The sequence below is a fragment of the Azolla caroliniana genome, unplaced genomic scaffold (assembly GCF_043228905.1).
Source record: "Azolla caroliniana isolate FFs.n. ecotype wild unplaced genomic scaffold, voAzoCaro1.0.p SCAF_2, whole genome shotgun sequence".
In the NCBI taxonomy this organism is placed as follows: domain Eukaryota; kingdom Viridiplantae; phylum Streptophyta; class Polypodiopsida; order Salviniales; family Salviniaceae; genus Azolla; species Azolla caroliniana.
The window spans coordinates 13,896,366-13,919,101 of NW_028230437.1; the positions used below are offsets into that span (position 1 = coordinate 13,896,366).

The window sequence follows — 22,736 nt, forward strand, 5'->3', positions numbered from 1 at the left end:
ATCTTTGCCATACCAAACTTTGCAACTTGATTTCAATACAAGATACCAAATGAGACTTGCTCCCATTTATTTGTAACCTCATAGCCCGGTTTCGGTTCGGTTTCAGTTTGGGGGGTGAACAGTTTGGTTTGGTTCGATTTCAACTATTAAACACCGTGGTTAAAACAATTTAAATGGTTTAATGGTTTTTATTTTTTATTTTTTTATAATGTTTTTAAACAATCTTTTCCTTTTTAAGCCTAAATTTGATCAAATTTAGGAAAATCTTTAAATTTTTGAAAATTTTAAATTTTAAATAATGAAAAAAAAATTACAATTTTAAATTTTAAATTTGAATTTTAATCTAAGTTGAAAACCGAAACCAAACCACAAAACCACAATTTTACAATTTCGATTCAAACAGTTTCATAGTTCGGTTCAAGTTTCAAAAATTTTAAACGGTTCAGTTTTGACACTCTCAGACCCAACCCGATTGCTAGAAATGAAGCAAAAAGGGAAACCAATTGGACCACATTTTTATGGAAAATCAAGGACATTAATCTTCAAGTTCTATGCAGTCTAGAAAGCTATAACAAACATCACCACCTGATTTTGCTTGCATTAGCTAAAATATAGATATACTAAAATATTACTATACTTCACATGCAAACTGTTGCTTTAACACTGCTACATCTGTTGTATTTACATAGGGAAAACATACAGTTGCCTGGGCCATACAATTTGAACCTTTGAAACTATGCTAAAGTTGATGTTCTCAATTTACAACTGTTTGGTCTCAAAACACTTCTGAAGTAGACTTTACATTGGCATGCTTTGTGGAAATTCTGAAGAGGAAGAAACTGACTTCACCATAGTCTGTGAAAGGTATCACGAGAGGAATACTGATTGTCCAGATGTGAGATAGCTGCAAGTTTCTCTTAGAACGGAGTTTGGCAGAGAGGGCATGTAGACTTGTGTGAAGTGGAGAACCACTTGTACAAGCATGCTGCATGAAATTTGTGTTTGCATGTTTTACACGCTAACCGTGGTAGACTATGATTTGCTGTGTGAATGATGCTGTAACATATTGGACATTCTTCTACACCCTCAAACTCTCGATCAACATTTTGCTTCCATATCTGTATTGCCTCTGCAACTGCACCATTCTAGAAACAAAAACAAGACAAGAAGTATAAATTATTGGTAAAGACACAACCAGTCCGCAAGAAAAGCCTAGATTCTTCTCTCCTACTCTTGATGATCCAGTAGAAGCATCTCATTGACACAAGACATCAAGCTTTTAGTCATACATTAGCTGGTGGAATGAATCTCTATATTCGGTGCATCATTCAAGTCTATCCAATATTCATAGAGGTAAACATTTATACTGTCTAGGTAAATTCTGGAGAATCAAACACTTAAAACTACCTGATTCCTCAAAAATGCAGCCATTGAAAGCATCCACTTCCGGAGTCTCGTCTCACTGATCCCAAGCCGCCTTGTACAATCTATATCTACAGCTCGAAGGGGATAGCACTTTGGCAACCGTATTAGCATATCCATACCTGCTTCTTCCTTCTTATACACAACAGTCACTTCACCAATATTTTGGTTTGCCTTAATTGTCAAGGTTTCATCTCCCAAAGTAGATTTATAAACCTGTAATATTCCACATGTTAGAATGCTTGAAGTGATCTTTACTAAATCAGTTATTCCAGATGTTAGAATGCTTGAAGTGATCTTTACTAAACCAGTTATCTATATGTAGAAGGAGAAATGAAATGTCATATTAACTTCTTCAAAAGACTACATTACATCATGAATCTTATGAAACTAATCTTAATGCTTCTTTGGCATAATTGGATTGCTTTTCTTTTTGCGAAGCAAAATGGAATAGCCCAGCATATACAGACATTAAGAGGTCTACTTGGTAGTGATATAGTATTCATATAACGCATATCTAACTGGTAGTTGATCTACTGGAGAGTCCACGCCACTAGCACATGAGAATGAGTGTGAAAGATGTTGTCTAAAAATCTGACATGGTCTCACTACACTAAGGGACTGCAACAGAAAAAAAGGAACTCAGAAATATGAGCAGGAAAAGAAGATCACTGAAGAGAGTTAGGAATTGGGGTGAGGTGTCATTGCTGAGCCAAACTCCAATAAAGCTGTCGTGGCAGATGCAGGGGTTGAACCATTTCATGAATTCATCATCTCTTTGCAACATTGAGCTTCATTTCTATATTCCAGAGCAAAGTTGCATGTAGTAAGGATTGGCCATGTTATGGTCGGTATTTGAAGAGATTACATACCATTTACTAGTAATTTATTACCCGTTGGCATCATTGAAGGCAAATCTTATTCTGAGAGGAACACAACCTACAAAATTAGTTTACAGGTGGAACTCTCAAACTGGGGCGCTTGTGAGGAAAGGAAGGGACTTTCTCCACTTTAAAGTGCAGATAAATCAGAATCATGTGAAGCACAAATTTCAATGGAAAAAACCATGACGAGGGGAGTCATATGAAAATATGAAACGATTTAAACCTTCAACGGGCCCACGCAGGAACAACTCCAATGTATTACTTGATATCCCATTCACTAGGGGGGACATCCGACATGTTTCTTAAAGCATGCAATGCATTCATACACATTTCATGTTTTTCCACTCATGACAAACATTTTCGTTACAGAATGTTAAAACCCTTAATATATGAATATTTACCTGAGAGAACTCCTCATCCAATAATTGTGGACTACAATATTTTGTCGTAAACAGTTCTATCAAATTAGCACGAGACCGATCTCGCAATCCTGTAAACCATACTCTCACACATGCTGGTAAGACTTGTAGTACTAAACCATACAATCCAGAAGCAAGGACGGACATAGTTCCTTCATTTAAAGGCCACAGGCCCTCGACAGCAAACGAGACAGAGCCTACAGCACAAGCTCTTCTTGCAGCCTCCCCTAGCCTATCTATTTCACCTTGCCAAATGGTAGATTCTCTTCTCCGCAATGAGCCTATTTCTGACTTTAGTTGAATGTGCTGAAACACAAGATCAAGAAGAGTGAAAGTGATAGATGTATCTTGCAAGTATTGCACTAGTCTTTCTCCGCCAGATGATGACACTGATATGAATCGGAGATACTTGAGAAATATTGCCCAAGCCAGATAATATTTCACCTGAAGCATAATGTAATAGTATATCTTTCAATGAGACATGATGTAAAGACATTACACACATGACATAAATTCATAAATTTTAACTAACTTTTAATTTCAATTTCAATTTCTGTGTATTACACCCAAACGTAGAAGAGTGTGTGTGCATGTGTGTGTTTTGCTTACAGCATGGATACATCAATGAATGTACAAACATTACCCGAAGTGGTGATGTAAGTGAGCTGTTAACAATGGTTGTAGCGGGCGTCTCCAAAACTACAGCAAGCTCATGCCTTAACTTCGCGATTTGTTCAGATTTCCTCTCCTTCATCTCAACGTTTAATGCTTCATCATCTAGTTGCTGTTGTGACGGTGAGAAATCCTCAGAAGTGATCGCAGATTTTTGGAAATCGGAACTTGTTAACAAGCTATACACAGCATGTTGCAGTGCCCCTAATGGACACCACGAAAATAATAAAGCATAAAGAGCTCTCACAGAATCTTTCCCCACAGTCCAAACGTTCAAGTTAACTGCAGCTTCCCTCTTCTCTACATCAGACATGCTCAGAACTATCTCAGAAAGATTCTCCCAAAACTGAAAATGGGAAGCCCTTGACATTGCAATAACCTCACTCAATTGTTCTCCACCAGAAGAATCCTTTACGATAGATTCAGTCATCCCACTTGAAAATAAAATACGTAGAATATATTTGAGAGCTCTATCCTTGGCTTTTGCCCAATCATTTGATTCTAGATGCCTCACAGATATACATGAATCAGCTGAAGTTGGCAGTTCAAGTGCACGTACTAGAGAGAATATGAAAATGGCAGTCCAACTTAGATCACTTCTGCTACCAGGTCGTGTAACTTCTGTTTTCAACTTTCTATGAATATTAGAGATAAATGACTCCTTCTCTGGTTCATTTATTTCTTTCTGAAGAGAATCAGTCACAAGTTGCATAAAGTTTTCTGCTTCATAAAGTGCAGCCTCTAGCCATGTACGAATGTGACTAATCACAACAGCCCAATCATGAGGCTTAAATTCTTTCCAGCAATATGCCACAGTTGCAGCCAACAACTTAGCCAGGATTTCTTGATGTACATGCCTAACATCTTTCCTCCCTTCATATTCTTGATGTTGTTGTTTAGCTACATGAGCAACAAAACCTGCCACAGACCCATCCGAAGCTTCTTTGTGCAGTAAGTTCATTAATAACTTCCTCTCTTCTGACGAGATTACAGTGGCAGAGGCTGTCATGAGAGATACAGAACCTCCAGCAGAATGAAGTGGAAAGCACGCAACTATTGTCCATAAGGAATGCTGCAGATCTGCAAAAGATTTGGTTCTTCATCAGGATTACATCAATAGAGCTACTAAAAAGGAAATTGATTATAGGAAGAAGTATCAACCTCTAATAGATTCAGTGCATCCACCAAGAGGTGGGGAAGAAATTGCTGCATGCATCAGTTTGCAGGTAAACTCTTTGAAGGGGGTATAATTCACCACTGCTGATGACTTCTGCTGCTTACGCAAAACAGGAGCAACAATTGACAATATGAAAGGAAGAACATTTTTCTGGTTATATATCAGGGAATCTTCCAAGAAGCCTTTGTCAATTACAAGCATTTTGAAAAACTTTTGTGCATATTCAACTTTCCCACTCATCAGTATATCTCGTAGAATAGCTAGCAAAGCTCGTAAAAAGGGATCTTGAATGTCATTCATATCTCCATTCAATCCCATCCAAAACTTGTTGTTGAATTCCAATGTATACTTTCCTGTCATTGCTGACATGAATAATGAATCTATAACACCATTCAATATATTTTCTTTGAATGTGGAATCTGCGCAAGAAACCAGAAAAGGTATCACAGTATTAAGAGCCCCCCCACCAGGCCAACACCAGCTACACAAAAGCTCATTCAGCAACCAGATTTTATATTGTACTGACTCAGACGTGAATTGTTCAGCTTGAATGGATGGAGGAATAGGACAGACAACTAGTTGTTCCCAGCCGATAAGCGAACCCAATTTATCAACAAAGGCTACGATTCTGATGTGTTTAGGTTCCTGCACATCACAAATTTGACCAATATTTTGAAGATGATATTTCAATTACAGAAGAACCACATGTGATCCCCAGAACTATATATATAATTCTAAAAGAAATTTATATTGATGAAGAATGGATTTTGCAACAAGATTAATGCATTAAACACAATGAAGGAGACAATGTGAATAGCTATATTAACATCTTCTGAAAGTCCAGAATGTCCTAAAAGATCGACCAAGATTACATTGTGAAATTGTTTCTCAACATTGAAGATGACAAACCAAAACAGATATCGCTAAAAACAGGGTATGAAGGAATCTAGATACCAACAATGAAAGAAAGCAATATTAACATCTTTTAAGAGGCCAAACAAAAGATTACATCTTAACATGTTTTCTCGTCTTTGAGAACAACCAACCAAAACAAGTGTAACTAAATAAAAATAAAGAATTCTGTTGTCTAGACATAGATTATCAAGTCACGCATATTATAATTTTCCTTTTTCACCAATTTGCAGCATGAGTTGATCCAGAATGGAGAGATCTCTGAAGCAAGGGAAACACCTGCAATGGCAGAAGATGATGTTGGGGATAAAGGCCCCAAGGACTCTCCTGTTTTAGTATATCTTGACCTTTCCATGTGACATACTTTTACTATATCTTTGGTCCCAATTTGAAGGGTTAATAGGCATTTACATTTTTTTATAACTTTTGGTCATTGGCCATGTGCCAAAATAATAACCAGTCCCAAACCTCTCATAATAAGATAAGGACTTTTAGCGGCTAGGGTTCTTATGAAGGAACCATACTCAAGAGGTTATCTTGATTAGATTCCACCAACCACATTAAATGTGGCAGTCACTTGTATAGAAAAACCCCTTGGCCCATTGTGTTAAGTTGATGATCTTTAGTTGATTAATATAGTTTTCTCTTCTATTTATTTTATTTTGATTTGTTCTCAAAGACGAGAAAACACTCAAGCTGTAACCTCTTATTTGGTCTTATAGGCCACTTTGGCCTCTTAAAAGACGTTAATAAATCTTTCTTTCTTTCTTCTTTGTTCCCTAAACGAAGCTACCCAAGGTTAGCACTTCTGTCATCAAGACAAATGGCTGAAAATAGAGACATTCATTATTGGCATGCTGAAATGCAGCAATGGTTTGAGGCACATGGCATGATTATAAATGCACTACCCCCATTCCAATATAGCTTGGAGTCTCCCCATCTAAATATGACCAAAGTGGAAAAAAATAGATCCGAGTGTGTACATGTGTATAGGCCTATTTATAAAGGCCAAAAGTCACTAACCACTTTTTCGTTATTTTTGGGCCAAGTTCAGTGTGAACTTGGCCAACCCTAAATGGGTCATATAAAACATAAGTTAAAAACTTTTGGATCTCACTTCAAAGGTGAGCTCCTCCAACTACTGCTCTCTCTCTATCTTTTCTACCATAGCTCCACTATTGCATCTAAAGGGCCTATACTAGAGTGAATCTTGAGTATTCCTTAGCCCGATTGACATCATTCCTAACCCTTACAACTGGTATCAGAGCGAGGTTTAGGGTTTCTGAACTTCTGCACAGTTGCTGTACAGCAAAGAACAGGTGTTCAGACCTCTTTACTGTGAGCTATGGCGTCATCCTCCTCAAAAGTGAAGAATCTTTTTGCGATTCGACAATTTGAGGGAACAGGTTTCGACTTGTGGAAGGAAAGAATAAATGGAATTCTTTTTTTGAAGGATTGTGAGAGGGCGTTGGAGGCAGAAAACCAGAGAACATGTCAAAAGATGCATGGCAGATTTTAAACAAAAAGGCTGTCATATATATTAAGATGGTTGTTTTTAATGAGATCTTGGTAGATCTCAAAGGGTTGGTATCTGCTTTTAAAATATGGGCAAAGTTGAAGGCTACATATGAAAACAGTACACCTAATGTGAAAGCTTGTTGGCATGCAATTGGATGAGTCCAAGAGTGCAGCTGAACACTTGTCCTTGTTTACAGGTACCTTATCACAGCTGTAGGACTTTAGGAATGGCTCCTTTGATATTAATGTTCAAAGCCATTTTCCTGCTAATGACACTACCTGACTCATGGGAGACATTGGTAGTCTCATTGTCTAATAGCCCCAACTTAACCTTTGATGGTGTTAGGGGCTCCATACTCAATGAAGAGATCGGTAGAAAAGCAAGTGGAGAAGGTGGCAGCTCAGCCGACATGGTTAGAGGTAGGAAAATAAAGAGAAGTAACTATGCACATAGGAACAAAAGCAAAACCCAAGAGAAGGGAAATAGCAGCAAAGTTAAAAGCAATGACGTAACATGCTATCAGTGTGGCAGGAAAGGCCACAAGAAACCTAATTGCCGCTATTACAAAGCAGAACTTGAAAGAAAAAAGAATTCTAGAGATAAGAGAAAGGACAAGACTAATGCACATGACAGCCAAAAGGACGAAGAGAAGGCCAATTTGACCACTAATGTAGTCATAGAGAAGTTGTCAGATGTTGAGGACATTGTATGTGCTACTTTTTCAGCTAATGATACTTACGCATATGATGCCTCTCTAAATATTTATTCAGAGGACATGTGTATCACTAAGAATGATCTTATTGATGCTTTGCTGACTGTCAATGATGCATTGGCCCAAACATGGATAGTTGACTCTGGTGCTTCATTTCATGTGAGTCCTATCAAAGAGTGTTTTTCTACTTTTACTACAGGCAGCCGTGGCCATGTATACCTTGGAAACAGTCATGCATGTTCCATTGAGGGTATTGGCACTGTGCGTTTTTCTACAAATGGCACTAATGAGCTGGTTTTGCATAATGTGCACTATGTACCAGGGATCAAGAAGAGTTTGTTTTCTGTGGGGCAAATGGATATGCATGGTTATAGCATTCTCTTTGAGAGAGGATCATGGAAAATGACAAAAGGTTCAAGGCTGATTGTGAAAGGCACAAAGAAGGGAACTCTTTATTGCTTACATGGAAATGCTATATCGGGCAAATTTATTGCTTTGGCTGAAGTTCACTCCCATATGGAGTTGTGGTATAAGAGACTTGGCCATATGAGCCAAAAGGGTCTCACTAGGCTTTGTAATCTAAAGAAGCTTAATTTTTGTAATGAATGCCAATATGGAAAGCAAGTGAAGCGTTCCTTTTACTTTGGTGTGTCTTGTAAGTCTTGTGTACTTGATCTTGTTCATTCTTATGTGTGTAGCATCCCCACCAAATCTATGGGGGGTGCAATGTATTTTATCTCATTTGTTGATGATTTCTCTAGAAAAATTTGGGTTCAATTGCTTAAATCTAAGGATGAAGCCTTAGCTGCATTTAAGCATTTTTATGCATTTGTGACCACCCAAACAGACAAAAAACCGAGATGTTGTTTTCAATGAGGCAAGGCTACTTCAAAACAATTGTGCCTCAAAAGATGACCATAAAAGGGTTAGATTTCACCATGACCAGCCACCTGTTAGACCCAGTTTTGACCATCAGGATTCACCACAAAGGACTGAAAATATTGATCATCCAGTGGTTTTGGAGCCAGAAGATGTTGGACACCAAGATGAGGATCCTGAGAGGAATATGCAGCCAAATAATAATGCTGAAAATGGCGCTAAAAATATTGGACAGCAGCCTAACAATGATGATTTAGACATGCCACCTGATGTTGATCCATTACCTGACAATATGGATCATTGGGTGAGACATTCTACTCGTATAAGACGAAATATGAGTAGATTTGACCCCTCGTTGCACAACATAATGTTGACCGATGAGGGAGAACCTCTTACATATAAAGCAGCAAAGGCATGTGAGCACAGCAATAAGTGGGAGCTTGCTATGCAGGAAGAGATTAAGGCTTTGCATTCAAATAATACTTGGGACTTGATTGAACTGCCCAAAGGAGGAAAGCTACTCCTAACAAATGGGTATATAAAATCAAGACCGTTGATGACAAACCCAAGTATAAAGCAAGGCTGGTTGCAAAAGGATATGCTCAAACTAAGGGCATAGATTTTCAGGAAGTGTTTCCTCCTGTGGTAAAAATGACCACTTTGCGAGTGCTATTTGCTATAGTGGCTGCACTTGATTTGGAATTAGACCAAATGGATGTACATACAACTTTTTGCATGGTGACATTGACGAAGAGCTTTACATGAAACAGCCTGAGGGCTTTGTTATTCCTGGAAAGGAACATTTGGTATGTAAGCTCAATTGAAGCTTGTATGGGCTGAAACAAGCTTCTAGACAATGGTACAAAAAGTTTGACGCTTTTATGCTCAAACATGGGTACAAAAGAAGCCATGCTGATCACTGTTTGAATACTAAAAGAGATGAAAGTGGCAGCCCAATCATTCTTGTACTATATGTAGATGATATGTTCATTGCTGCCAAGGAAAGGAGCATTGTTGATGTCCTTAAAATGCAGCTGAAATCTGCATTTTCAATGAAAGACCTTGGGAAGCTGAACATGTACTTGGAGTAAGAATTAGGAGACAACAGGAGCAGCACATTGTATTTATCTCAAGAAAAATACATTGACAAGGTGCTGGACAGATTTTGTATGGCTGACGCAAAGCCTCTTGGAGTGTCATTACAGCCATATGATAAAGTCTCTAAGGAAGATTGTCCTAGGACACAAGAAGCAATCAATGACATGCATGGTGTACCTTATGCTTCAGCTTGTGGTTCACTTATGTATGGTAAGGTTGCTACTAAACCTGATATTGCCTATGCAGTGGGAGTTATAAGCCGATTCATGGCTAATCTGGGCAAGGCACATTGGAATGCAGTAAAGTCCATTATGAGGTTCTTAAAAGGGACTAAAAATAAATGCCTCTGTTATGGAAAAGACCCATTAGAGCTGAAGGGTTTCTGTGACTCTGACATGGCAGGTGATGTGGATACACAGAATCCACAAGTGGCTATGTATTCATACAGGTGGTGCTGTATGATGGTGTAGTAGGCTGCAAAAGGTTGTTGCTTTCTCCACTACCGAGGCAGAATATATCTCAGCCACTGAGGCTTCCAAGGAAGCAATATGGTTAGCACATCTATGCTGTGAGTTTGGTTTGCCTGAAAAGGCACTCATTCTTGGTTGTGATAGCCAGAGTGCCATCTGTTTGGCAAAGAATGCTATGTTTCATACACGCACAAAACATATTGATGTGCGATATCATTTCATTCGAGAAGTCCTCGAGGATGGCCTTACCACATTGATAAAGGTCCACACATCACAGAACCCTACGGATGTACTGACCAAGTGCTTACCCAAAGCACAACATCAGATATGTATACAAATGGTGGGAATCACGTGTGGGAGGTTGTTGGGGTAAAGGCCCTAAATGACCCCCTTATAGTGTGTACATGTGTATAGGCCTATTTATAAAGGCCAAAAGTCACTAACCACTTTTTATAAATGGTGGGAGTCACGTTTGGGAGGTTGTTGGGGTAAAGGCCCTAAATGACCCCCTTATAGTGTGTACATGTGTATAGGCCTATTTATAAAGGCCAAAAGTCACTAACCACTTTTTCGTTATTTTTGGGCCAAGTTCAATGTGCACTTGGCCAACCCTAAATGGGTCATATAAAACATAAGTTAAAAACTTTTGGATCTCACTTCAAAGGTGAGCTCCTCCAACTACTGCTCTCTCTCTATCTTTTCTACCATAGCTCCACTATTGCATCTAAAGGGCCTATACTAGGGTGAATCCTGAGTATTCCTTAGCCCGATTGACATCATTCCTAACTCTTACATTATAGTCCTTCAACAACTTTAGCCGTGTCTCTTGAGTTCTAGCAAGAAAGTCCTAGGCACCTGTTGGTCCTCATATTCCATTACCTTGCATAGCGGGCCAAAGCCTTCTTTAAAGAGGCAATGGTATCTCCCTCTTATTTCATAAAAGACACTACAATGACAAACATGGTGTTCTTCAGATTCCACTCCTTGATGACACAATTGGCAAATTCTTTCTTCTAGAGGTATTCGTCCTCCAACTGATGTGATGAAGTTCGCAGCTGCCCTATCACACTACGCAGCGCATAGGATAGATGTATGTCCATGTAAGGATAGAGAGTGGGGGATAGTGGGTATCGTTGTTTCGCTATAATTGTGCTAGCCACAACATCCAACAACCCATTGGAAGATCACACTTTTCCTCACACACATTCATACAATGCTTGATATTGCATGTGTCAATGATTCTGAATCAAAAGTGTAGGACAGACAAATGAAGTGAATATTACTGACTATATACAAATTGGAGAATGCAACGTAAAACAGTTTAAGAATCAAGTTTTGGGAGAGTTTTATGCTTCAGAAATGGCTAGGCCATAATTATAATTTGGTGGGGCAATATATGTAATTTTGGGATTAATCTTTATAGAGAAGATAAAGCATGCCTAAAAGAGGAATAGTGACGAGCATGAAAAATCAACAAGAAGAGAAAATAAAAAAAAGCAATGTTCAGAGTGGAGGACATTTTTAACTCTTCTTGCATTTTTTTGGAGGCGAGACTGTGTGGTAGGTTTTTTCTCATTAAACATTTTCCATGCTCTTTTACTTTCTTGTCCTCGGAACAACTGATACATGTTACAATAATTAAATTACTATTGTATATACATGTGATTAAATGATTTTACTTACATTGGCACATAAATATTACCTGAATTGTGGTGATGCTTCTTGGCAGTTTGGTAAATACAAGCCATGAACTTGCCGGTTCTAACAGCATATCCAGAAAGATGTTCTTTGCTTCACCGACAATGCAAAGTTCATCCATCATGTATAAAACCCACTCTCCACAAGTAGATGCCATTTGTGAAATGTCTGACGTCCCTTCAGAGACTTCATACCGTATACATTGAACCAACAAATTTTGAACATGCATTCGTATAGGAGGTTTAAAGTTTCTGAAATTCTTGAATAATAAAGAGATTTCAGTTATCATGGTTCGAATCTCATCACCACAAGCAGCAGCTTGAAGACAGGAATTATCTTGACATGATAAATTTTCATCATCAGTGTTTAAATTTACATCCATAAACTTCTCCAGATCAGCATCTGCAGTTTCACTTTCAGCCTCACTTTGCACCTCTTGCTCCTTACTTGAGAAAAACGAGTAAGCCCAAAGTATACAAAAGAATGAGGCAACAATCTTGGATGCTATCTCAAGATTGTCGATAAATTCCAGCGAGAAGATACTTCCACAAATCACTCGGGCAGAAATACATGCCAATGTTATAGATGTCTGATTGTCAGCATCAAGAAGCAATAACTCAACTTCTGGCTTCAGTATGCTGGATGCAGAATGCCGCACCCAATCATTCCCTGAGATCACAAATAACTTAAGCATCCTTTGCAAAAGAAACCTCAGGACATTTTCAGTTGTAGCTTTTGAAACCATTGGGTGTGAACGCTTCCTTTTGAAACCTCCAAGTACATTCCTGAAGAAAGTGAGAAAAACTGCAGATAAAAAACTATCCTTTTCAAGAACAAGGCACAAATCATAAATTGTATTCAATTAAAAACTCCTGAGCTACCGTCCTTATGAATGAATATAACATGTCCAAAAGTTGATGACATTCATAACACGCTTCTCTACTAGAATGAAATTGATACAGCACCTATTACTGCCCAAAGCTCACGTTAACTTCAAAGTGAAAGTGGAATACATCAAAGCATAGATCAAAGAAAATACAATTTTCTTACACAATCTCCATGAATCATTCGATGTTTCCACAATTATTTTTCAGTAACTTAAATTTACAATGACTCAAAAGTGTGCAATAACTATCCTATTATTTTATTTTCATACCACATGGATATTAGGACTATGATTTTGTTATGCACTAGACTGTACTATTACCTGGGATTTTGGGTCATGGTGTAATATCATTCACTATTCTTTTACTATTTAACAAGGGGGGTTATATATTAAGAAGATTGATAAGAGTATTATTCAAGCAAAGATGCATAACTTTGTATAGCATTATTCTTTATTGTGCTAAGGGTTGGGGAACGAGCATGGAAAGCATCCTTAAACAAGAGCAGTCAAGAATCTTAGCGTTTCCTGTAGCATACATCTAGATTGGCTAAGCATATGCATTTTGAACTTAGATAGACAGAAATGTCTGCCTGCTTTCAAAAGATTTCCAACATGGGCCAATCCAAGATGGGAGGAAATCATATTCTTCATGGGTGATAATGGGCTTGATCTATCAATCGCAAGGATTTCAGATCTACTGTACCCCCTTTCAGATGTTATGATTGAGAGCCTATTTGTGTGGCCCATGATTGACTTGTAGCATGGCAGATGTAATGGTACCAAAGAATCTTATGCCGGTTCTCTGCTGATGAGGTTTACAGCCAGTGTTTTCATTCAACAATATATCTCTCTGTATCTTGATTTCAAGTGAGAACTGCCCCAAGTATCATTCTTTATTCATATTTCATCCCCTTGCAGGGAAAATAAGGAAACGATGTGCCTTGCTGAAGAGAATGCAAGGAAATGTTTGCCGTGTATATATAGGTTGTGGGATGGATGACTACTATCAAAAGAAATGAAAAGAGATACTAATGTCTCTTAAGCGACAGAAATGGCTTACACAATCATTGGATATTCAAACTCTATTACCTTGCAGAGAATAAGAAAAAGATTTACATTACTGAAGAAAGAAAGAAAGAAAGATATATTAACGTTTTTTAAGAGGCCAAAATGACCAATAAGACCAAACAAGAGATTACATCTTAAGTGTTGTCTCGTCTTTGAGAACAACAAATCAAAATAAAATAAATATTACTCAGTAAATATAAAAATAAATAAGATAAAAAGAGACGAGGGAATCTGGTTTTTGGCACATGTGAGATTCTCAAGTTAGATGTATTGTAACTTTTGCCTTCGAAAGATCTCTAGCATAGGTGGATCCAGAATGGAAAGGTCTCCGAAGCAAGGGAAGCACCTGCGATGGCGGGAGATAATGGCTTTTATCTATCGATGACAAGGGTGTTGAGGTCGCGGTCCATGGGGCCGGGGCCGGGGCCTACGTGCATGACAAATTGCTATTGCCCGATCAATTGTAAACCCTTTGTTATGTCCTGGTTGGGAGCCCATTTGTGTATCCCATGATTGACTTGTAGCATTAGTAGGAGTGATAAGGCTAAAGAAAGTTGTGAAGAAAGAGAAAATAAGAAATTTTGTGGATGGACTGAGAACCACTATCCTACGAAAGAAGAAAACCATCTTAATGTCTCTTAGGAGACCAAAACGGCTTACATGATAAATGAGGCATTGCATCTGCAAATGTTTTCTCATTCTGGAGAACAAGCATATGCCGTGTAAAATGCAAAAGATGGGTGTAGAGAGTACGTACCTTTACAAATGCAAAGAGAAAGAAAGAAAAGGCCAAAATTACACATCAGAGCAAAGAACTTCTATGAACATATATAACTAGCATAATTTCATCTCATCTTAAATGTGATATATAGATTATAAACAAATTAAAACTAAAATTGGGTGTTCTATGCCCCTCATTGGAAATGAAAAGGGTTACAATTTCATGGCCAGGGTAACTTTAGTGCAAGTTCAATCTAATGTGTGTTATGTTGCGAGAGACTGTGGTGAAGCTCACTTCACGAGGTGAAATTGGTGGAATTTAGGCACCGATGACTAGGTTTCGCGATAAGCAGCTCATTCGAGAGAACAACATGCAAATCAGACATTCAAAGGCTAAAATGTGGCCACTCAAATACATGGGTCATATTGGTAAATTCAAAAAAAGATTGGTCTAAACAGGAAGGAAGAACATTTTCATAATTATGAATTAATATAGACCTATATATTTAAGGCCATATGTGCAATTTTAAGTAAGGTTCAAGAAACTTGAATATGGCCCTTTTTATAGTTATTAAAAGAAGTTTCCAGAAACTTCTCAAAACTTCTAGAGAAGCCTCGAAGCATCTCAACCACCCTAATGAGGGTAGTGAGTAGCCTATAAAAACCACTGAGGGTACGAGGGCAGAAATCAACGAACAAAAAACGAAAGAAGCAATCAATCGGAAATCAATGAACGAAGAACAAAGCAATCAATTGGAAATTAACGAACGAAGAATGAAGGAAGCAATCAATCACGGAATAAAGTGAAGAAGAACAAGAAGAAATAGTGATGATCAAAGAGAATAAGAGGGAGAAAAGAAAGAGCTGCCCACGACAAGGAAAAATGGAGGGTGACAAAGAGGCAAGAGAAAGAGGAATAGCCTATAACAAGAGCTTTGACTGTCAAGCGATGAGAGAGAGTTTGAATCTCTCTCTCGACACAAATATGAGAGGTATAGATTAAGTGATCTTACATTCTCGAAATGATTAAAGTGTTACCATTTAATTGGTGTAAATTGATATATTCCAGTCATAAAAGTCTTCAGTTTCACTTCATCCTCTTTGGCACTGCTTCCGCATAATCCCACACTCTTTTCCCCAACCATCTCATTTACTTCTACAGTCTCCCCTGAATAAAATCCTGGCGATTCAACAACACGACCATGACCTAGACGACAATGGACATATGAAGAAATGGTTATGTCCCTAAGTTGGCTCGTCTATTGTACCATGGAAGGTGAATCACATTGCTTCTCAATGATTTTCTCATGGTAGTGGCAAAATTCAAGTAAAAAGAAATCCAGGCATCTGTGTTCTTCGAAGGCCATGATTTTTTGTAAGGGTTCAACCCCTTCCTTAAAGAGGTAGTGACATATTCATCTGATTTTTCATTGATTAAGAGGCAATGACATATTCATGCCCCTTTATTTCAACCTCTAATGAATTTAGCTAGCAGAGGCAGTCATTTGGTTCCAGCCCTTCATGTGTCTATCACAGTTGGTATGATACTTATGGACCTGTCCCATTATGCTGCATTAAATATGTGAGAGGAGAGTAGGGAACGAGAGAAATTACATTTTAAACCTGTGTTACAACCCATTGATCCTTCATCACTGGAAAGGGTGTATACATTAGGGCACTTCAAGGCCTACCCTCTAAGAATAACCCTTACATGAGGTGGTAAGTGGAAAACGTGTATACATCAGGTCTCTTCAGGGCCTATCCTCTACAGAATAACACCTACATGAGATGGCAAAAGGAAATAATGCCAACATCATCAAAGTCATGTAACTTTAAACTCATAGTGTGATGCAAACCTCAAAAACAATAGAGATGAAGGATTGGACAGAGAAAGACTGCTTGACACTGCCAATGCTGCTCCATCTAGCTTTGACAGGTCCCATTTAATAGATGATGTCTTATTTTCACTGAAAACATCTTCTTCATTCAAATCATAGAATTTTAGTCGAAATTTCTCAGTAAGTGTTGCTAAAACGGCCAGCTTTCCATCATTTGTCCTCTCAACTGCATCCAATGCATCTTCCAATTTAGTTGCGTAAGAAAGCACCAAACTCCATATATCATGTAACTGTTCATCTTCAAAAAAGGACAGCAGAAGATCAATTTTGGCTGCATAAGATTTACTAGAAGCATCCAAGCACCAAGGAATCATCTCGTCTTTCAAAAATAAAGACATAGAGATAATATTCCAATTCTCTGCCTCGGACCCACTCTGTTTTTCACCAGATGATCCATAGCATTCATCAGTGTGAGAGAGCTTCTTTACAGGAAAAGCAAATGGCCCATATATAGAAACAATTTTCGCTAAAAGCTGTATAGCATCAATATACTCCTGCAACAGTTCATTTTACTTATAATCAGCCAATGAGTGAGTGCATAGCATATAAACATGATCCTCAATAAAAAAAATAGTTTGCACAATCCATACCATGGACTTCACCAATGGAAACAGCCTGTCGACTAAAGGCCTCACCGCATGAGTGATCAGCCACCGTTTTTTAACATCAATTGAGGATGATAATTTGCCAAGATGAGATAAAAACTCGGATATTCTCTTAATACACCCACGAACTTCACCATGTTTTTGCTGTCCAGCTTCAGTATTGACAGCATCCAAACAGGTAACCAGAAACGGCTCCCAGAATGCTTTCACGAGATCAATATTCTGATCATTAAGAGCTGCCAGGACCGCCGTTATACATGCTTTAAGATTCTCCAGAAATTCGTACGAAAATTTCTGACCCATAATTTCTTTAGCCGGAGTTGCATGAGCTTTCTTCACATGATTATTACCTTTGCCTTTGGTGGTTCCGGACTCTAATGTAAATTCACCAAGAACATAATTTTTCCATAGTATTCCTAACAGAACATTATGAACCATGAAGTACTGTAGGGTCTCTGATGAGATGCCTTCATTAACTGCATACCTACAAAAAGGACATCACATCAAAAACAGTTGAGTCTTATCACATATCCCTGTAATTTGACCAGCTCAAAGAATCCAGAGTTACAGTGCACCATTTGCAGCAAATTATAAGCATTTTGGGGTCTGGGGCTTGAGAGTGAAGGAGAAAAAGAGAGAGAGAGAGAGAGAGAGAGAGAGAGAGAGAGAGAGAGAGAGAGAACCTCTCCGAGTTCTTGATGGTCCAGCTAAAACATTCTTGTATAGTTTTTAAGAAAATAATTTCATCCTCCACCCCCATATTACCACCTTTATATCCAGCCCACAAACTCAGAAACAATTCGCTGAAGAATTCAGTGGCAGGCTTGACACTATTTGCAGAAATGAAGGAAAGAAGAGGTAGAATGCAGGGATATGATACTTTTGCAGATCCATGTGTCATGTGACGTAAGAATGCCCAAAACCTTGGCAGTACAAACTTATGAACACTTGTTGTGTCCCAAACCTCAGGATATTCTTTACTAACAAGAAGAATCATATCCCACAAGGCTATATAGCAGGAAGGATCTTTTTCTGAGAAAGATCCAAGGACAATACCAGCAACAGTTGTCAAGTCATTCTCTCTAAACACAGCAGGGAGGTTCTGGGCAAAAGCTCGAAGAGTTTGATAAGTGGCACAGCGAATCTGAGAACTCTTTGACTTTGCGTAATCCTGAAAATATTTATGGTTCACATAAATCCTTCTTGCAAGATGATCAACCTCTAATAATTTTTCAGCATTCTTTTTCTGTGCCATGGGTTCAGTATCGATTGAGGGAATTGAGCTTTTCTTAGCTAAAATGACATCAAGAAATGTAGACAATGCCAGGAGAGCAGAAGAAATAACCTGTGAAATCGAAAACAAAAAGCTCAAAATGGTTTAAATACTGCATTCAGCTTAGCAGAGCGCATAACCATATGTATGTTGAAGTAGAAGTTTCTTAATTGTCAAACGTACCTCATACAGTACACATCCTACGATAGAATAAACTGGAAACAGATTCTTCCTATAATAAACTGAGCTTACTTGTTCATAGATCTTAGTTGACTCTTCAATGGGTGTTGATTTATCTGATATGGTTTGTGGTGAAAACTTAAGCAAGGTGTCAATGTGCATGAGGACTTCATTGGCACAGAACATTAATGCATCCAGTCTTCTTGCTGGCTCCTGGAAAGCAATCTGCAAAACAAATGCAACAGTATATCAACACCAACTGTTTACAAGATTAGAAAAAATAAGAACAAACGGTTCAGTTGAACAATTTCCAGTTGGTTCTAATGATCATTGATTAGCATCTACTTCCAACTATGACATGAACTAAGTCTCCTATAGACGTGGTTTAGAGCTATCATGAAATTAGAGTCATATTATTATTAGAGAACAATGAAACGAACTCCTAAAATAAAGCTATATTACATGCAGATTCCTCATAGGGGGGTCTTTTCTAAAAACCTTACTTGGAAAGACTGTTGTGCAGCTGCAGAGACCTCCCTTACTGGATCAAATTGGGATACCCACCATGCACCCATCACAGAGCGCAAATGAGGAGCAAGCCCCCTACTGTAAAATCAGAAACAGAACTATCATGAACATTCAGAAAGAATACGATGATACTTATGATATTGGAGGGATTCACGATCAACTACCATTTTAGAAACGATTATCAAAAAGAAATTACAATATAGGAAATCGAAGTTCTATTATGCATGTAAAATAATCTCAAGCACATTGAGTTAATAAATTTGAAATACAAAAATCACGTCACTGTGATTTCAGAGAAAGAAGCTACAAATCAAGCTCAAATGTAACTTGAAAAGATGTTTTTATTATTTTTCTTTTTACATTTTTGGAAAAGTATGTTTCAGCTCCTAAGAGTCCATTTAGAATGAGATGCAAGTTTTGTTCAATTATCCTCATTTGAATAAATTGAATGACTTGAATCAGAATATCTTTTTTTAGATCCACATGTCTTTGGATTCAAGTTAATCCTTCAAAAACTTTGATAAAGCAAAAAAAATTAACCATAAGGAAATCATTAGTATAAATCTCAAAGACATAAAACTCTGAAACTTGAATAAGGTTCTTCAAATGTATACCGGCATAGATTATTGTCATTATCATTATTTCCCACAATATCAAGTACATTCTTTAGGAAAATTCTCTTCTGGGCTAGATTTTGATGCTAAAATATATAATTAGTAAATTAGAGTGTATATGGGAGTATAAAAATGTAGCTATGTGGAGCATAGATAGTAGTTTAACCTTCACCTCAATATAAATGACTCGAAATGCAAAATGTCATGCCAAGGAATGCATTATGTGATTGCTCACAGAACTTTGCCTCCTAGAATAAAGAACTATAGTAAAGGTTACAATACATACCTTTATAAGACCAGAATAGCCTGGACTAAGAAATTAAGTGTCTGAGTTTAAGCAAAAAAGATATAACTAGACGCATATAATTGTTAAACTACACTAAGTAGCCCCGAAAGATGCCATTAGGGACACTTTTAGTGACATACAAATAATTCAAATAAAGTGCAATCGCTGCTCCAAGCAGTGATGAAGACAGGCAGAGCCCCTTCTCATTCGGTTTTTTCTTAGACATGTGGATGTTTCGGATTTTGTGATGACCTACGGATGAGCATATCTTCCTAACACCAACCCATTATCACAAAGAACCACATCACCTTCCTCATTCCACTGGCCTTTCAGCATTGGATCACCCGTGATGGATACCTTAAGTGGGACACAATTCCAATCTAATTATCTGTTTGGTACCTGTTATTCATGGTTACATATATAAATGCTTGTTTTAGGAACCTAGAGTAGGAAACATTCTTACATATTGATGACTTTACATAAGAAGTGCAACCTTTGTTGGATCACATAGGCTATTTTGGTGAGCATATTCAAAAAGAAATAAAGAAAACACTCACAGTATAGAGGTAGCCAGAAAGTAGAAAGGAGCACCAATACGTAAGCTGGAAGTGATGACTACAATATTGAATAAGATGCAACAAGCAAAGTCGGTGCACTGTATGTACAAGTTTTTGGATGAGCTTAGAAAGGAAGCCCACAACAAGATGTTGGGAATCATGAAATAAGGATATGGGCATCAAATATTCCAACATGATCTCTTCTGTCTTTCATAGATAAGATATCTACTTGCATAGCGATATTACGTGGTTTAGAGGCATGCTTAACGAGGATAGCCAAACCAATATTACTATATCCTGGGGCCACTGTGTTGATCTCCAATTCTCCAAAGGGACTGCAGAGACTTCTCATTTGGTATGGACAAAGATTTTGTCGTAAACCTTGATAAAATGAAAGTGTTGGTGCTTTAAATCACTTGAGCATGGAAAATTGGGAGAGAACAAAAAGTAGCATACAAAATCCTTCACTAGATATCCTTCACATATCTAGGAGTAACACTGACACAGCCTTGGTTCTCCCTAGGGAAGCTACTTGTGCTTTACTAGCACATGGATATGGAACCATCAATGCCCTTAAATGATGATGTGCACATATACACACTTACACTTATCACAATCTACATTGTGGTTGTTCAGTACACTTCTGACATCAACCCTTCACAAATAACAATCACAACTATCTTTAGCCTCATCACTCCTACTAATGCTACAAGTCAATCATGGGATACACAAATGGGCTCCCAACCAGGACATAACAAAGGGGTTTCAACTGATCAGACAATAGCAATTTGTCGTGCACGTACGCCCCGGCCCCATGGACCATGACCTCAACACCCTTGTCATCGACAGATAGAGGCCATTATCTCCCGCCATCGCAGGTGCTTCCCTCACTTCGGAGACCTTTCCATTCTGGATCGATCTATGCTAGAGATCTTTCAAAGTCAAAAGTTACAATATATCTAACTTGAAAATCTCACATGTGCCAAAAACCAGATTCCCTCGTTTCTTTTTATCTTATTTACTTTTATATTTACAGAGTCTATTTTGATTTGTTGTTCTCAAGTACGAGACAATACTTAAGATGTAATTATTGTTGGCCTGTGGAAATGCAAGAATAGTTTCATTCAAGTTGCACTAGTGTAAATGCACTACCTCCATTTCAATATAAATAGGATTGTCCACACCCAAACATAAACAAAGTGGAAAAGAATAGAGAGATCCGAACTGATATTATCAAATTGGATAATGAGTATGAGCCCCACAACATCTCTTGGTAGGAAGATGGCCCACAATAAGACCTTTTTACACTTCACAAATGGACCTAACTTCAATGCACTTATACATAGCATACTTATACAAAGTTAAACATTTCAACTATGCATTCAAATGCTACAAAAACATGTACTTTATTAATGCCATTTTTGAAAACGACTAGGATGTAGTTGTTTTGACAATTTTCAAGCATAATAGAACAAAAAACCTCAAAATTATACCGACCATCAATAGTCAATAAAAGTTCATACCCAATTGACATTACAATTGCAGACATTGCATTGTGTGTACCCTCTCTAACTTGCTGGCTATTATCTTGAACTAGTTTCTTGTATTCAAAAATCTGATAGAAATGACAGAAGTACAACATTAATAGCTAGTGAGAGAGGAAGGTAGACGAAAAGATATAGAGCAAGATTTGCCATATGATATACAGAATAAAATATGAAATGATGAAGTGGCATGCAAGTAGCTACCCAGTTTGGAAGCATCTGAGATAGTTCAGTAGCTGATTGTTCCTTAAACATTGCAGTTAGGGCTTTGAGGGCTTTCACCTGTTCATCAAGGAGATATATGAAATGAGGTAGATCGTGAAACTAACCACATTATCTAGACACATAAAACTCCAAAGAAAGTATAATTAAAGTTCTTACCCTCGTGGTTGAATCCTTTTTAGACAACCTACGCAGATGTAATGCTGTTTCACCATAGACATCCTGCAATAAATTAAATGGCTATATAATGAGCTTTCAATGTCCATGCTAAACCTTGTCTTCATCAATGTATATTCCAATTAGTGTCAACTACTAATTCAATTACACAAGTATCTTCGTATCTTTAAATATAAACTTCATACCTACAGTCAGATTATTAACATATGAATTCTTCCTTCCACTTTCAATCTGACTTCTTTCAACAATTTCACATGCCTCTGCAAATTCATGTTTTGGTCAATACATTTTCATCACTTCAGAGATCTTTCTAAGG

The 22,736-nt window shown here is 37.8% G+C and overlaps 1 protein-coding gene across 2 annotated transcripts in view; it reads right to left on the reverse strand.

Annotated features, from left to right (window-relative positions):
* Positions 1-584: 584 nt before the first annotated feature.
* The window catches only part of LOC147867392 (HEAT/U-box domain-containing protein), a 29,098-nt gene continuing 6,946 nt past the window's right edge, over positions 585-22,736 (reverse strand). Inside the window, exons 3-16 of one of the 2 annotated variants that reach the window (XM_087315172.1) lie at positions 22,403-22,465; positions 22,226-22,303; positions 22,001-22,092; positions 18,996-19,098; positions 18,565-18,717; positions 17,723-18,384; positions 17,025-17,523; positions 16,393-16,928; positions 11,867-12,647; positions 4,559-5,219; positions 3,369-4,477; positions 2,708-3,169; positions 1,408-1,638; positions 585-1,145 (exon numbers count right to left, since the gene is read on the reverse strand). In XM_087315172.1, the coding sequence (XP_087171298.1) occupies positions 918-1,145; positions 1,408-1,638; positions 2,708-3,169; positions 3,369-4,477; positions 4,559-5,219; positions 11,867-12,647; positions 16,393-16,928; positions 17,025-17,523; positions 17,723-18,384; positions 18,565-18,717; positions 18,996-19,098; positions 22,001-22,092; positions 22,226-22,303; positions 22,403-22,465 (5,658 nt within the window). In that variant the 3' untranslated portion in view covers positions 585-917. The remainder of the gene's footprint in view (positions 1,146-1,407; positions 1,639-2,707; positions 3,170-3,368; positions 4,478-4,558; positions 5,220-11,866; positions 12,648-16,392; positions 16,929-17,024; positions 17,524-17,722; positions 18,385-18,564; positions 18,718-18,995; positions 19,099-22,000; positions 22,093-22,225; positions 22,304-22,402; positions 22,466-22,736) is intronic. The other variant, XM_087315173.1, reaches the window with a different exon arrangement.